The 16,899-nt window shown below is 47.8% G+C and overlaps 1 protein-coding gene across 1 annotated transcript in view; it reads left to right on the top strand.

Moving 5' to 3' along the window:
* The first annotated feature begins 9,028 nt into the window (after positions 1-9,028).
* Positions 9,029-16,899, top strand: part of notch2 (notch receptor 2) — a 66,379-nt gene continuing 58,508 nt past the window's right edge. Inside the window, 1 exon segment of the mRNA XM_064334035.1 lies at positions 9,029-9,936. Coding sequence (XP_064190105.1) covers positions 9,864-9,936 — 73 coding nt within the window. The 5' untranslated portion in view covers positions 9,029-9,863.

Here is a 16,899-nt window from a genome sequence, read left to right on the forward strand (position 1 = left end):
CACACGCATACTCACACACTGACATACTCGCTCACACTCACACACACACTCACACTCACACACACTCACACACACACTCACAGACACTCACACACTCACACATACACACACACACTCACACACACTCACTCACACACACACACACACACACACTCGCATACTCACATAAACACACACACACACACTCACACACACATACTCACACACACTCACTCACACATACACACACACACACACTCATACACTTGCTCACACACTCAGACACACACGCACACACACACTCACACACTCAGACACACACACACATGCACGCACTCACACGCACTCACACACTCAGACACACACACTCACACACTCAGACACTCACACATACACACACACACACACGGACACATACACTCTCACTCATACACACACACATGCACACACACACACTCAGACACACACACTCACACACTCAGACACTCACACATACACACACACACACACGGACACATACACACTCACTCATACACACATACTCAGTACAATATTTCATTGGCCTGGGAGGGTAAACACGAGGGACAGGGGGCTTAAGGCTTGGTAGCTGAAGGACAGGTCAGTGGTGGACGGGCTCCCCCTCTATAACCAGGTTTCTGCTGAGATTTCGTCTACTTGGTGAGTTTTTTTTAGCCACCACTGAGTGTTTTTTTGTTCCACTGGGGATTTAAATTTTTTACCTGGGTTTTGTCCAAAATTTGGAATGGCCTTGTTGTAAATCACACCTGAGAGCGGTCATCCGGGAGGCTGGAGACGCGGAACACCGCAGACGGACGAAGAAGTGCACACCTGGGAGAGGGAGACGGGTGGCGTGGGGGGGGGGGGTGGCACGTCTGACGGCGGCGTTGCCGGGGTGTATTAATAGCAGGGGGGTCTGGATCCCTCTTCAGCCTGAGTCAGAGGGGAGAGGTGTGAATGCCAGTCATGCCTCTCCTCTAACAGCTTGCAAATTTATGATACAATTAACCCCGTGCTGGACACACGCCAGACACACTCACTTTACTCTCCCTCTCTCGCTCTCTCACTCTCTCACACACACACACACACACACAGATACACTCACTAGACATGCTGATCCACAAGGACAATGATAAACACTCTGATCACTGATATGCCTTTAAGCACAAACCTTTATGTAGACAAACGCTAATACACACACACACACACACACACACACACATACACACACACACACACACACACACACACTGGAAGTCTAGCCCCTATCTCAGACCTTTCCGTCCATTTCATAATAATTTGGCTCCCCCTCCCTCCCTCCCTCCCTCCGTCCCTCCCTCTCTCTCTCCCTCCCTCTGACATTGCATAAAGATGGCCAAAGGGTAGATTAGTCTGACCTCGATGCTCTGTTGTGCCAGAGTGGGATGGGGGCTAACTGCAGGCCTCGGGGGGGAGGTTGGGGGGGGGTATGGGGGGGGGCACACACTGAATTACAGAAAGTCCCAAAAGGTCAAAAATCGCACATGCATCAGTACAGCTACAGAACTCAGAACGTCAAACAAAATACAGTATTCCCTGTAGTGTTGCTCCTTCTGCTACCAGAATCTGTTTATATTCACTTTACTCCGACGCACAGACAAAGCTCCCCCCCCCCCCCCATCAGTTACTTTGAGGTGAGGTTAAGAACATATTTACCTTCAAAACAGCGAATGGTCTTTGAGCTTGAAATCTGATCATTCTGCGCGGTTGACAGTTGTGTCCATTCAAAGACCTGTCGCCTGCAGCTGAATCTGTTAATTACAGGCCACTCCTGGGGGGGTCATTGCTTTCACAACCTTTGTGAACTTCGTATGAAAATCTTGTAATTATGCCCCAAAAAAAATTTATGTTTTAATGAAGGCTGACGTTCAACCGCTGTACCGTAATGAAGGTAATTTGGCACGGCCCAATGCCCCGTCCTATTTAACATCATTTAATCACGTTCAATGGCTACCAGAAATGTATGTCAGATTGCTAGCACAATCCACACAGTGGATCTCAAGCAGAAAAGAGCTCATTCTTAAATCGCGCGAAACGGTGGGAAACAGGACGTTGACGTCAGGATAATCAGCCACGTTTGGGCCTTTCCTTGCCTGCGTTTCGCACCGTCAGCCCGCGCTGGCGGGCCTTGCCCCGGCCCGGCCTGGCTGGAGAGGGCCGAGGTCCTTTTTTCGCGTACTCCAGCCTGCGGTCGTAAATTTGCCCGGAGAAAGGAACCCGACTGGATCGCGTCGGTTTTTTGGTGGAGCCGCTGGCTTTTCCCACACGGGCCGTATAAATAGCACACTGGCGGGCGGAGGGGGGGGTGGGGGGGTGGATGCAGCGGAATCCCACGCAGAACAGCACATTCCACCCTACCTGGGACCTGCCAGCCCCCAGGTCACCTTTCAGCGCGTGACCCCCCCCCCAAAAAAAAACCTCACACCTTCACCACCGCCCCGTCCCTGCCCACCTCCCCTCCCACCCCCTCCACCTCCCTCTTTCCCTCCATCCCTCCATCTGCACCCCGTTCCTCTGCGGCATGCTGTCCTCCTTGCACTGGGCACGCTCGATTGACCTCCTCCCCTGACCGCGATGGAACGTCGTGACTCAGCATGTTTCCATGCCGATGACAACATCCCTGCCCCCCACCCCCACCCCCACTCCCTCAGCAACCTCCCCCCCCTCCAAATCTGGGCACGGGCTGACATCTGCCACACACACAAACACACACACACCCCACGTACCCCCGAAACCCCTACCTTTACTCCAGCTAAACACGTAGAAGTGGCGATATGGTTGCCGTGCTCTGGCTGCGGCCTGTTCCAGGCCTTTCCAGGTTATTAATTAGGCTGGTGGCTTTTGGGAGGGGGTTACCAGAGGCCAAGGCCAAGGCCCATCTGTCTCCTAGGTTACCGGGCCAGCAGTGAGGAAGGCCACTTGAGCCTGCTTTTCCCCACCTGTCCCTGGCCACAATATCCTGTCTTCAGTGATAATAACGTCCCAGTTCAGCTGATTACGGTGCAGAGTGTGTCAGTCTGACACAAACACTCATTGTGTCACACAGAGGAAAATGAAGAAACCGTCAAGTAATTAAGCTAGTGCTGCAAGAGGGCAGCAGACATTGAGCAACACAGAAACTGGCAACCCACCGTTACCCAGCAAGAAGTAAAATTACAGTTTGGGTTAAACTGTAGGTCAGAACCATCACCAATACACTCTCTGAAATAATGGTTTTGTGGAGGTACGGTACATTTTTGTTCTTTAAGGAACACATTTCCCAAACGTACCCTGAAAGTGCCATAATGTTCTATTTGGGTACTAATAAGTTTAAGTACTATAAGTATAATAAGTACTAAAAAGCACCTCCTACATTTTAAGTACCTATAGGGTACCACCCCAGTGACAAGCATTTGCACCTTTTTTTTGCCACTTTTTAAAAAACTTTATGAAGCCTGGTGAGGCTTGTGGATTCCCCCCTGTGCTAGCAGGAACTCACCACGCAGTGTGTCCACGTTTAGCACGGGACATATAAAGCGTTGCGCCCCGTATTTTTAATATGGCTCCGCAGATGTAAATCACACACGCGCACCTGCTTCGGTCATGTGTAAATACATACGTACTGCTCTCACATCCCCCCTCGTATCCATATCCATCTCCCTCTCCGGCAGACCTGCGCCGCGTGTATAAATGGCTGCGGCTAGCTTTTCCTTCGGAAGTGCAGACGGGTCAGAGATAATCTTCCATAAATACACGCTCTGCATCCTGTCAGCCTTCTCCCGTTTCACCGTATGGGGCAATAGATAGGTGATGCTTCCGGAAAAGTGGGGTGAGGGGGTTGGGGGTAGAGGGAATTGAGGGGGGGGGGGGCACAGACGAAGGAACTCAAACGCCTGTCTCTCCTTCAGTCCGTCTACCACTCCCTCTCTCTTTCTCCCTCCCACTCCCTGTCAAGGCCAGACTGTCTGTTGACCCATGTCTCACACAAACTCAGACTACACATTTGTACTTGTGAAAACATGGCAAAACAACGGGCTTGTTGGGTGGCTCATCCTGTTAAGGCGTTAATGCCAGGGCATGGACGGGCCCCACGGTCATACTGAATCCGGACCGTGTCATAGCTGACTGCAGTCTGCTGCGCTACACAGCAAAATGTCCAGTGTTAATTCAACTCACTGTGAGTGAACATGACGTAACATAATGACGAGAACAGGCCATTCAGCCCAACAATGCTCACCGTTTTCCTGACTAAATTAGTGCTCTGATTACCTACAGAATAGATAGTATCTAATATCGTTTCAAGCCGAGTATTGAAACTCCCCAGAGTCTGTCTGTCTCTACTATGTGACCTGGCAGGCTATTCCACACGTTGACTACTCTTTGGTACCCTATGAGTACATATGAGTCCATTTGGGACATTTTACTGTGCATAGCAGGGGTCTAATCTGAGAAGGGCCGGTGTGGGTGCAGGTTTTTGTTTTAGCCCAGCACTACAACACCTGACTCAACTAATTACCTAACCATGGTCTTCAATTAAGACCTTGATACACTATATGACCAAAAGCATCTGGACATGCCTTGGTCTGGGGCTGTTTCACAAAGGTTTGGGCTAGGCCCCTTAGTTCCAGTGAAGGCAAATCTTAATGCAATGATATTCTAATCTAGATGATTCTGTGCTTCCAACTTTGTGACAACAGTTTGGGGGAAGGCCCTTTCCTGTCTCAGCATGACAATGCCTCCTGGCACACAGCGAGGTCCATTTAGAAGTGATTCTGTTGAGATTGATGTGGAAAAACCTGACTGGCCTCCACAGAGCTGTGACCTCATCCCCATCCAACACCTTTGGGATCAATTGAAAAGCCAACTGAGAGCCGGGCCTAATCGCCCAATCAGTGCCTGACCTCACTAATCCACTTCTGGCTGAATGGAAGCAAATCCCTGCAGCAATTTTCCAACATCTAGTATAAAGCCTTCCCAGAAAGGTTGTTATAGCGGAGCAAAGGGTGGACCAGCTCCATATTAATGCCCATTATTTCAAACAAGGTTGGATATCAGGTGTCCACATATGTTTGGCCACGTACAGTAAGTAGAATGGATCGTAGAATGGATGATGGATTATAGGCAATGGATTTGCCCTGGCAGGAAGGGTTTTGGCTATGACGTCTCATCAGACACCAGTGACCTCCTGCTGGTTGTCCTGGCAACCACAGTCCACCCGTTGAACTGCAAGTGAAGGGTCTTCCTCTGACTCATTATTGCATGAGCCTGACTAGCAAACCACAGCGTGATAAGAATCTGAATCTGACATCACGTGCTTCAGTGTAGAGCACTCGCCGGCCTGCCTGCTCCCAAATCAGTTGTAACATTGAAAGTCGACTGGGCATATCCAAATTGGGAGGGAAAATGGCGGTAAAAAAGCATTAAAAACAAGTCAAAACAAGGAAATGTGTTCACTAACAGCATTCACACGTACAAGAAATACACGATTCAAGCCGCCAGCTGTAATACGCGTCATGAATGATCTATAACCCAGTCTACTTCCTCTTCAGAGTGACAGGGCTGTGATTTGATGAGGAAAAGTTTCCCACGGGTGTATGTGGTTAAGGGGGGGCGGGGGGGCTGTTACGACGACAGGTAGCCACTGCTGGGGCAATCATTTTCCTAATGTCCCCATGAACCGACTGTAAATCATGGCCGACCTTATCACACCACCATCCCCACCCCCACCGCCACCACCACCACCACCACCTCCAAACACAGCGGTACGGCGAGCGAATATTATTCTCGCCAGTCTAACAGCTGTGTTTGCTATGATCGCTAGTGGAGCTGGAAGCGCGCGGCGCTAGTAACGGTGCTCCACAAACGACGCGGTGACAGGCACAGGTTCACACGCACAGTGCTCATCGACAGGTCACTTAAATGTCGGCAGAAAACAGAAAAACGTACGTGCGCGTACCCAGTTGGTATCAGCGCAACTCTGCTCTGTCATTGCTTCCTTCTCTCACGCAAACAGGTTCCTATTTTCCCTATATTTTCAACTTTTATAAGGCACGTAGACCTACGCTGTTGCTTTTTTATTTTTTTATTTCATGCACCCCTAATTTTTTTTCAGATGGAGGTTTGAACCGTTATAGCAAAATGACAGTAAGCAGTTAGAGAAAGGTATGAATGACAAACCACCAAGTCGGGGCATGAACTAGAATATTCATAAAACAGAGGCATAAATAACAAAGCGGGAAGTATGTGAATATATAGGCTACGCACTTGTATAGGGTAAGCAGGGATGTGTCACTGTGCTGTCTCATATGAGCATATTATCATTGTTAGGGAAAATGAGTACCTGAGCCTTCTCTTGAGCGTCACACCTGCACTTCAAAGAACTGAAGAATGTATGCTCATCGCAAACGCATGACATGCACTCACGGGCATAGCGCGAGGCCCTTTATGCTCTCGTTCACCACACGAGAGGACAATACGTTTGCTTTGGCGGCGCTCCACAGCAACCGTCGACACGAGAACTGGTTAATAAGAATACAGACACTTGCATTTCAATGCTTTTTGCGTTTAAGTTTTTATTTTATTTTTTATCCCTCTCACGGTGCCGATACTGCGAAAATGTACACAAAAGTTCTCTCGATGTAATATCAGTAGCGCCTTTTCCTTGAGCAGACTTCTTTAGCCAACTTCTTCTTTTTTTTTTTAAACCGAATTACCCAAATGGAATGACTTGTTCCTACGGTCTTTAAATGTACGTTCATGAATAATTAATATGAGAAAATAATATGCATTTTTTACGTGCTGACTGCATGATTGATATCTGTCAGAGAGTAGATATATAATTATGGGTGGGGGGGTGGGGGTGTTGTCCTGTGATTGGGTGTGTCTGTCAGTAATGCTGCCTAAACGATTATTGGTGTCACAGTGATTATGCAATTATGCATACATACCTAGAAAGGCATCCTCCACAAGGGCATAAAACGAAAATGCAGAGAGGTCCAAACTAGCGCACTGCGCGTGGCGCAATCACAAGCCAACTGCTCGCCTATGAAATCGCCGCTCTCCCTTACCAAAATGCGTCAGTATTTAACCAGCTGCAACTTCAAGCTGCCAAGGAAAACAATTCTGTTATTGCAGGAAGTGATTTTGAGCCAGCAGAGGGCGCTCTTACCTCCGATGTTTTTTTTTTTGGGGGGGGGGGTGTTACACCAAGGGCCCCCATGTTTGTTAAATAAATTTAAAAAAACAACAACAACAGGGCGCTCCAGCACTAAGTGTGTATGTAACCCTTGTGTCTAGATGATCCAAATTCCAGTCTGACCACCTGATCGTGATTTCACACTTTTTATTTTCCACTATGACTGATTTAATGCATAAGCTGGCGCTAAATAGGTGGAAAACGAGGTGACTTGTCAGTGAAGTGTTTGTTAATTCTTGTCCTTGAGCTAAAGAACAGGACCTTTGCAAATCTGTTCATATCGTATCTTATCTACGTGGGACTGTAGACAAAAAACTGGTCACGGTCACTAATGGAACTTAAATGTTAAGTATGTAAATATAAATAAGTAAAACATTAATTTGTAATATCTAACCATATTAAATGCGTGCGTGTCCGTGTGAGTGAGTATGTGTGTGAGTGTGCAAACACACACTGATCCTACGTACCATGCTCGAACAATACATTCAATTATGTTAACAGTACACACAACTTTCTTCATAGACAATTTCCTTAAATATAAGGTCTCAGGCCATAATTACAGTTAGTTGGTTATATAACTGACGTCCTCTTCAGCTTTAAGCACCCCATGCAATTTTGCATGTTCCTAGTGTCCTGCCCTGATTATAAGGTGTTCAAATTCTTTCATCCAACGGTGTCATTTGTTATCTAACTGCTGCTATAATCTCTCTTGGTCCCTGTGTAATTCCACCTCAGTCCCGGTCCCCCTTTCCTCTCATTCGACAGGAGGATACACACAGAATCAAAGAGACAGACTTATCTGTGCTAAGGTTGAGTATCATCACGAAAGATCAAAACCGACACGTGATTTTCTGGCAATAACGCATTTCGTTTCGGTTTTATACTGCGGTTTATATGCCTGACGCCCCCCCCCCCCTCAAAAAAAAAAAAAAAGAAACTATTGAAATGCTCGGAAACAATTGCACTCTTGACTTTAATTCCATAATTTCCTGTGAGGGTTTTAATTGCAGATGAGCTCTGTCGAGTTGTGTGCGTCCGGATTAACGAGAGTAAAAGTATATAAAGAATATACATTTCTACATATTTTATATTGTGTGGATATGCATGTAAATCTAACAAACATACAATTCTCTGTAACACATTGCCATGTTGGAACTCTTAAACATAAAAAAAAATACCCGCAAAAAGGTCCAACGATACAGAATCATTAACCAATTATGTATAGGCTATATTATTGAAATGGATGTAATGCGTGACGCAAATCACATTTTAAAGGATGAATCCAATATTTAGAACTCAAAAGAGATGGAGTGATTAAAGATATTTTAATTAGTTATTGGCACTTTTACATTCTACTATATTTTATGGATTATAAAATGTGTTTAAAAGCCATGTAGATAGTGCCTGGTCAGCATGGTGTCCACAAACAGATTCATGGCATGTTCATTTATGGCGATGTACTCATAAATATTTTATACAAAATGTGCTATAGCCTATATAACACGCGCACAGCCTATACCATTACATCGCATAACCGTTCGGTTCATGTCAGATATTTTGCCTGTCCGCGTGATGAAAAATGCCATGAGAAAGCCATCTATTCTGTTTGCCAACCCAGCCTTTCTCCTCTTAAAATAACTCGCCTCCGAGCAATGTGGCTTCTGCTACCAACATCAGTCAAAGCCTCACAGCCCCTGTCGCTCTGTGAGCGCGACCACATCTTCCACTTCACTTAGCATCAAACTGGAGAGTCTTTCTGACAACATGACCATTCCTGAGCTGGCCAGGGTGACGCACGGAGAGCGCGCCTCGTCCTCTTAAAAGCCCGAAAGCAAAAATTAAAAAGGGACTTTAGCTTATAATCGTTTTCCCAGTTAGCCTACATACTGACATGGAAAAAGAGAGCTAACAACTTAATTAGGTGCTAGATCAATTACGGATCAATAAAATCGTACTTAACAAGCGCAATTGATTGTTAATCAATATACACATTTTACATAGCCTATCGAGAAAAAACTATCATAAACGGAGTAAAAGGCGCAACACGTTAATAAAAAAGGTCAGCTAGAAAAAAAACAGAATCAACGAATGGGTTAAACTTGAGTCATACCCAGCTTTGAGAAGTTGAAAATGAGTAAAAAAATTCCTCCGCCGTGGTAACAGAGAAAGAGAGGGAGAAAGCTAGCTAACTGGCTTGAGATTTTTATCAGACAATTTTTTAAAACTAAAAATATTGACATATATTGTATTTTCACCGATAGTAAGGCGGGTAATGATACCTTTCTATAAATATTAAGAGCGAAGTTATTGTCCAATAAGACTTTATACACTCTTATTGATAGGTCCGTCCGTAACTTGTGCGGAAGAATACTGCGCACTGCGAATTGCACGTCTGGCTCAGAGAGGAGAGAGAAGTTTGGAAAGTTAGACCTCAGCTTAACTTTTTCAAAACGCCGTAAACAAGGAAAAGGCTAACAAGGAAAACAGAAAGCAGGAAACAATTTTATGTAAACAAAGGGAGTCCTCTCTTCTCTGTATTATTCCTTACCAAAAGTTTTAGACTTAGACGTTGTGACGTTTCGGGGAGTAAGTTCACCTAACCTGACGGAGCTCAGCCTCGCGCTGGTGACTCTATGTGGATTTTACAAAAAATATGGGCCAATTACCCGGAATCTCCTCGGGCAAAGTAATTTTTTTTATCGCCTGTTGCATCCGGATTTCATGGGGTAAGTAGGTTATATTAGTGATATCGTTATTTATTTTTTATTTTAACGTCTTTTTTCATCCAATTATTACTGTGTGCATCTGTTCGGGCGAAGCATCTGCATACGTTCTTGCACAGCGAGCTCGGCAGGCTACTGTTGTGATTTTGCGGAGCGACTTCAAGCTCTAGTGGAGTCAGCGAGTTAGATACTTTACAAGGTCGCTACAGTCTTTCCATGAGTACGAAACAAGTGATAGTTCGCTTTTTTTCTTTGTGGTCACTTGGTTAGCTGGTGGGTTGCTGAGTTTGAAAGATAACGTCTGTGAATTTTTGGATTTGGATAAAGGTGGTCTGGTTGTTGGAAAGTCAAGCTGCGGGATCACGGCCTCGGTCTAGCCAACGTTATCTTTTTTTAAAAACTCGAACACAGATAGAGCAGTGTTTATCTAAGTTGAACATTTCCCTAACGAGGATAACGGGTATCAGTAAAATAACAAGAGGAGTATTCAGAAGAGTTGGCAGATTGAATAGCTAGATCTAGAATATTGACTAGCTGAATCCGGAGTAGCCTATTTCGTCCATTGTGAATGGTCGCACCGCTGCCCAGATGTTGTTAGTGTGCTCGGGAACTAGCTGACTTCTGAGCGCGCAGGATACAGCTTAGTTAGCTGACTGGCCAATCCAAAATGGATTCTGAGCTAAGTTTTTTTTGCATCAGTAAAGTAAGTAGTAAAATCGGTTTAAATCCATTTAGACGACAAGCTTGATTTGAAACTACACGTTGAAGTCATAGATACTTTCAGCTACGGGACGCCTAAGATAGCTACTGTGACTTTATGTTCTGGATGAATTAAGCGGGCGTATTTTCGTTGGAAAGCTATCTAGAGAATACACTTCTAGAGGTGTTGGCCGATTGACTGAATAATAAGTTTAGACTAGCCTTCTACTACTAACAATAACAGCAATAATAATAATAATGTGCGGTGTCTTAAATAATAGCCTGCTTTCGGTAGATGTTGTTAATGGGGAAATCGTGTAGCTGCTATAAGGTAAACTTGGACTTGTGTAGTAGGCTACACAACTTCTGGACCAGCCTATACATTTAAGCCCGCCGTGCTAGGGCCAGGGTAGAGGAACTGAGATAGCTACTGAAGATATAAATAAACTAGTACATATCCTACACACGTCCGATCGCAACATTGAGACAGAATTAGCTTCCAAACGAAACGTGCAATTTAAACATATTATGCTGGCACGAGTTGTACTGGGTGCGTATATTTAAGATGGGTACTTATTACAAATAACTTCAACACATTTTACTCCAAACTGGCGTTGGTTTATGTAGAGGAGCAACACAAGAAAGCCGGGCAACTTAAAATGGCAAATTAACTGCAGAGAGGAAGGTGAAATTTAATGCTGCTGTTGGCGTGTTATTATTGCACACAGAAATGGAGAGAGCAGGAGGAGGAGAGGGTGATACTTAAGCACGCGCAATCACTATTACCTGTGGACATATTTTGTTACGCAGAGGGGCCGGGTATTGTTGCACACCATTGAGCATCGCCTCGTGAGGCTGTCGTCAGTTTTGCTGCACGGGACAATGCGGGGCTAAACTGTTGCGTGGGCATCCGCCCGCCGGTATTTACTCAGCACAGAAGGCGTGCGTGTGCGCCTAAAAAGCCCGTATATTGGGCCGATTGTTCGGGCGTCCCGACCAATTACCGCAGCCTGGTGTGAAATGTGATTTACTGGCGAAGTGCTGCAAGCCCTGCATGCGCTCTGAAAACAAGCGCTTGTTTATTGGTCCGCCCACGGTCTTGCATTGCTGAGCGCTGGCGCTTCCCACCGCCCCGTCGTGGGCAAAACGTTGAAAGGCATCGACACAAGTCTGATTGACCGGGACAGTGATTAAGTGAATAATGCTTCAGTGGGTTGCGCTGTTGCCTTCGCTATACAGACAGGCACGCGCACTGGTCCTGAGTCCGACGTCTGGAATTCTGCACCAATGGCGGGAAATGTATGACATTGTGCGCGTGACAGCCATTTCTCATTTTTGTGAAACCACTGCAGCACAACTAAAACTTTGTCCGCAACAGCTGAACAGATTGCAGCAAGAACAGGCTGTAGATGGCCTATAGAATAGCTAAAATGCTGCAGTGTTCTTCACACAGTTCCTTTGGTTCATGTGACTTTTAGACATTTTCACCTCCTACTCAGAAATATTGCATCTTGGTTCTGTCCTTAGTATTCCTAGTTGAGGAAATTGACTCACTCAACAGTGGACGTTCTGAAGCGCCCTCCTCTGCTATCGACGAGGGCGTAGATATGGGCTCCACCCAAGCCTCCTCTAACACGTAACCCCCATCTAGCATAGGAGATGGAGAGGTGGAATACAGAAGACCACAGAATGATGAATCATTGGACTCCCTTGGCGCATCCCGGCACTACATTACAGTCATTTAGCCAACGCTCTTAATCAGAGCGACTTCCATAACTTTTTACACAGCATTCACATTGCATCCATTTGTACAGCTAGACATACACTGAAGCAATGCAGGTTATGTACATTACGTTACATTATAGGCATTTGGCAGACGCTCTTATCCAGAGCGACGTACAACAAAGTGTATAACCATAACCAGGAACAAGTATGACGAAACCCCTAGAGAGAAGTACCGGTCCAAGTGCAGGGAACAACCGCATAGTTCAACTTGGACCCTGATGGTTAAACTGATTAACACTGATGTACCTTTGCTCAATGATACGACAGCAGTGTCCTATCTGGGAATGTTCAGATCACAAGACCAGTTCCCTAACCATTATTCTACGCTGCCGCCCCAGCAGCGTGTCCAGTGAAATGGGAGATGTGAAGGTGTCAGTGGGACTGGGACTGGGGCAGCACTGTGGGATGGCGGGGGTTAACTGGCTGCATTTTCGGCGCCTGGGGCCTCTTTGTTAAGCAGTTTTAAGACGTTAACAGGGAATTAAGATGCTGGGCGCATTTTAAACCACTGCAAATCTGGGACCCGTAGCCGTGGTTTTTTTGGGGGGTCTTCTGTGGGCTGTGCTTGCTGGGGATGGGCCCCTCGTTTGGGGGGGGCCGCAGTTCTGCGTTTTAATTTTGTACTGCATGAAGATGGGAGTTCCTGTGTAGGCAAGATTACAATAAACATCCTTTTTTTAAAGGACAGGAGTCAAATGCAGCATGTGTCAAGGGAACGGTCTACCTGTAGTAACTTGATGGCTCGGTTGGGGGGCGGTGGGGGCGGGGGGCGGGGTTGCATTTTTATTTCAATGGTAACTGCAGAGCGCAGCCTCGAATAGAGCAGTTCCAGGAAACTGGGTTACTTCCTGACTGAGTGCGAACAACTTCCTGTCCTGTCCGAGAGGGCAGCCTAGCCAGCGCAGAGGGAGCCCCGCTTGGCTTTTAGTGCTTTTTTTTTGTTTTGGTTTTTCTGTCAGACCACCTCGTAATTACTTCCCCCCATCTCGGTCCACACCCGGTCCCTGTGCGCCTCTGATTGGCTCTCTGTGAATGTCCCACCCAGTCCCTGTGTGCCTCTGATTGGTTCCCTGTGCTCTCTGTGAAGGTCCACACCCAGTCCCTGTGTGCCTCTGATTGGTTCCCTGTGCTCTCTGTGAAGGTCCACACATCAGTCGCCACAGCGCGCTGTAATATTCACATACCGCATGTCGGGGACACACCCTCCTGTGTGCCATGCCTGGCGTGTGCACACGCACACACACACACACACACACACGCACACACACACACACGCACCAGCACACACGCACACACACACGCACACATGCGCACACACACGCACACGTGCATGGGAACAGTCAAATGGTCACATGCAGACTAGCACACGCACACACTCTGTCGTGCACTCATGACTCCTGCACGGGTGGGAATAGTTATATGCGTACGCGCATGCACACACGCACACACACACACACACACACACACACACACACACACACACACACACACGCACAGTGTGAATAGCCGTGATGCGGGGCTACATCTGACACACGGATGCGTACTGCCCTCCCACTCACATCTGGACAGTGCTGTCACAGCTGGCTCACCCCCCGCCGCCCCCCCCTCCCTGGGAGCGGCCGGGCCGCGGCGCTCCGTGCGCTGCAGGGACGGGCTCAGGTTTCGGGTTTCGGCTGGGCGATCCGCCGGGTCTGCTTCACATTAGCGCCTCACGGCTTCATGCTCACATCAGCAGGGATCAGAGACTGCAGCTCCCCACCCCGACACCGTCAATCTCACCCGCGCTGCCTTTCTTCTCCTCTGCCCCCCTCCCTTCCTCTCTCCTCTCCCTCCCTCCCTCCCTCCTCCTCTCCTCTCCTCTCCTCTCCCTCTCTCTTCCTTTTTCCCTCCCTCCATCTACCCATCTCTCTCCCTCCCTCCCTCCCTCTCTCTCTTCCTTTCTTCCTCCCTCCATCTACCCATCTCTCTCCCTCCCTCTCTCTCCCTCTCTCTCTTCCTTTATTCCTCCCTCCATCTACGCTCTCTCCATAATCCCTCTCTCCCCCTTCCCACCTCCCTCTCTTCCTTTCTCCCTCCCTCTCCTCACCCACTCTCTCTCCCTCCCTCTCTCTCATCTTCTCTTCTTCCTTTATTCCTCCTCCATCTAGCTTCTCTCCATCATCCCTCTCTCCCTTCCACCTCCCTCTCTTCCTTTCTCCCTCCCTCCATCTACCCATCTCTCTCCCTCCCTCTCTCTCCCTCTCTCTCTTCCTTTATTCCTCCCTCCATCTACGCTCTCTCCATCATCCCTCTCTCCCCCTTCCCACCTCCCTCTCTTCCTTTCTTCCTCCCTCCATCTACCCATCTCTCTCCCTCCCTCTCGCCGTCCATCCCTCTCTCCCTCCATCTCTCTCTTGCCCTTCATCTCTCTCTCCCTCGCTCCCTCCACCCCTCTCTCACTCAAATTCAAATTCAAATTTAAATTCGAAGTGCTTTATTGGCACGGCTAAATTTGCATTTGTACTGCCAAAGCATGGCAAGGAACATATGAAACATCAGATAACAAACAGTAATAACAGAATAATGTGATTGTGTATATACGTATAAACTCTCTGCCAGTATCTCTCCATCTATCCCTCTCTCCCGCCATCTCTCTTTCTCCCCCTTCATCTCTACATCAACCCCTCTCTCCATCCCTCCCTCCCTCCCTCCTTTTCTTCATCCCACTCTCCCTCCGTCTCTCTCCTTCCCTCCCTGCCTCTGTCTTTTCTCTCCCTCTCACTCACTCCAGCCGTCTCTCTCCTTCCCCCCTTCTTCCCTCTCGCTTTCTCTCTCTCCATTTCTCTTTCCTTCTCTCTCTCCCTCCCTCCCGCGCTTGCTGGCTGTCTCGCACTTGGAGCAGCAGGGGGAAACGGAGGGGAGAGAGAGAGAGAGAGAGAGAGAGGTGAGAGAGAGAGAGAGGGGGAGAGAGAGAGAGAGAGAGAGAGAGAGAGAGAGAGAGAGAATGCACAGTGAGGTGAATGGCATGCAGAGGGAGGTGTGTTCCCTGGGCCGAGTCACTGCATTTTTAGTCCTTACTCTCACTCTCTCTCTCCATTTCCTCCCCCCTTCCTCTCCCTCGCTCGCTGAACTCTCACTTCGTCCAGATTTCGTCAGTCTAATTGAGACGAAACTTGAACCCGATTTGACAGTTTCCAGATAAAGGAACTGAGAAGTATATGTGTGTGTGTGTATATATATATATATTATATATATATTGGAGAACAGATTGCGGAGGCAGCTAATGCAAGCGGCTTAAGACTGAGCTGAGACAGAAAGCTGGGCTTTTCTGTGCTGGGGCAGTGAGTAACTCACTGTTTGGGGCTGTTGGTGGGCCTGTTGCACACCACAGAGCAGCAGTTTGTGAGTTTCGGGAAAGGATATTGTTGGGTTTTTATTTGCCCCCCCATCCCCTCCCGGCTCTTACCTGTGGTGCCCCTGCCGAGGCCTGCGATTCGGGGCTTATTCAGAGGGGAAATGGAGTCACTGGCGGCAGCCGGTCCTACATCCTGTGGGTCGGACTCTTTGGCAGCGGGACAGCAGGGGAGTGCGGAGCCTGTCGGACCAGTTTGGAGAGAGCGGGCGCTCTCTCTCCCTCTCTCTCTCTCCCCCCCTTCCTCTCCTCCCCTACTCTCCTCCTGCTTTTCCAGCTCTCCATTCATCTATACGCCCCCCCCTCATTCCTCTAGCACCACTCTTCCCTGGTCTCGCTCCTTTTCTCACACCTCCCCCTTTCTTCGGAAAGCCGTCCGTCTCGCTCCTTCGTTTCCTCCTCCAGTCGTCTCTTTATCTTCAAATCCGCTGCCAAGAAGGCTGAGGAAGTAATTCAGAGAGGAGAAGAAAACGTACAAACAGCTCGTTTGCTCAGTATCGGGGGAGAGCCAAGCTGGCCGTGCAGGATGCGCGCGGTTCGGCCCTTCCTCCTTCACGGGTCCTCGCCAACACCGCGGCCTGTTCCTACTCTTTTTTTAAATTTATCAACCCCTTTTTGAGCTGTAAGGTTGTGAACGTGTGATTAGAATGTTCTTGACTTGAACATTCCAATGCTGACATAACAACCACTACGACGTCATTGTCGGCAATGGTGTTCTAGAACACACTGACTTGGAATTTTGGGGGGGGGGGGAGAAATGTTCCAAAAAACAGCCTACTCTGCAATAAGGTTTAACCATTTTTTCCGTGATTTGAGGAAAGACACTGGTCATTTTTGGTTAAGAATCTGCGTGTGGCATCTCCTGTTCCTGGGCTTGCAGGGGAGATCAGGATGGAGGAGCCTATATGGAGCGGTAGGCATGGCAACAGTGGCCCTTCAGCTGACTGACAGGAGATATTGGGCTTGGGAAAGTCAGTAGCGCTGATGCAGACGACCTTAATGCTCACCTTTTTGGTTCTTATACCGGTAAGACTTGTATCCAGGGTCCCGGGTGAACTTTTTGGCTCCACTGCCAATGGCTGCTAAACATG

Source organism: Anguilla rostrata, chromosome 4 (assembly GCF_018555375.3).
Source record: "Anguilla rostrata isolate EN2019 chromosome 4, ASM1855537v3, whole genome shotgun sequence".
Classification (NCBI taxonomy): Eukaryota; Metazoa; Chordata; class Actinopteri; order Anguilliformes; family Anguillidae; genus Anguilla; species Anguilla rostrata.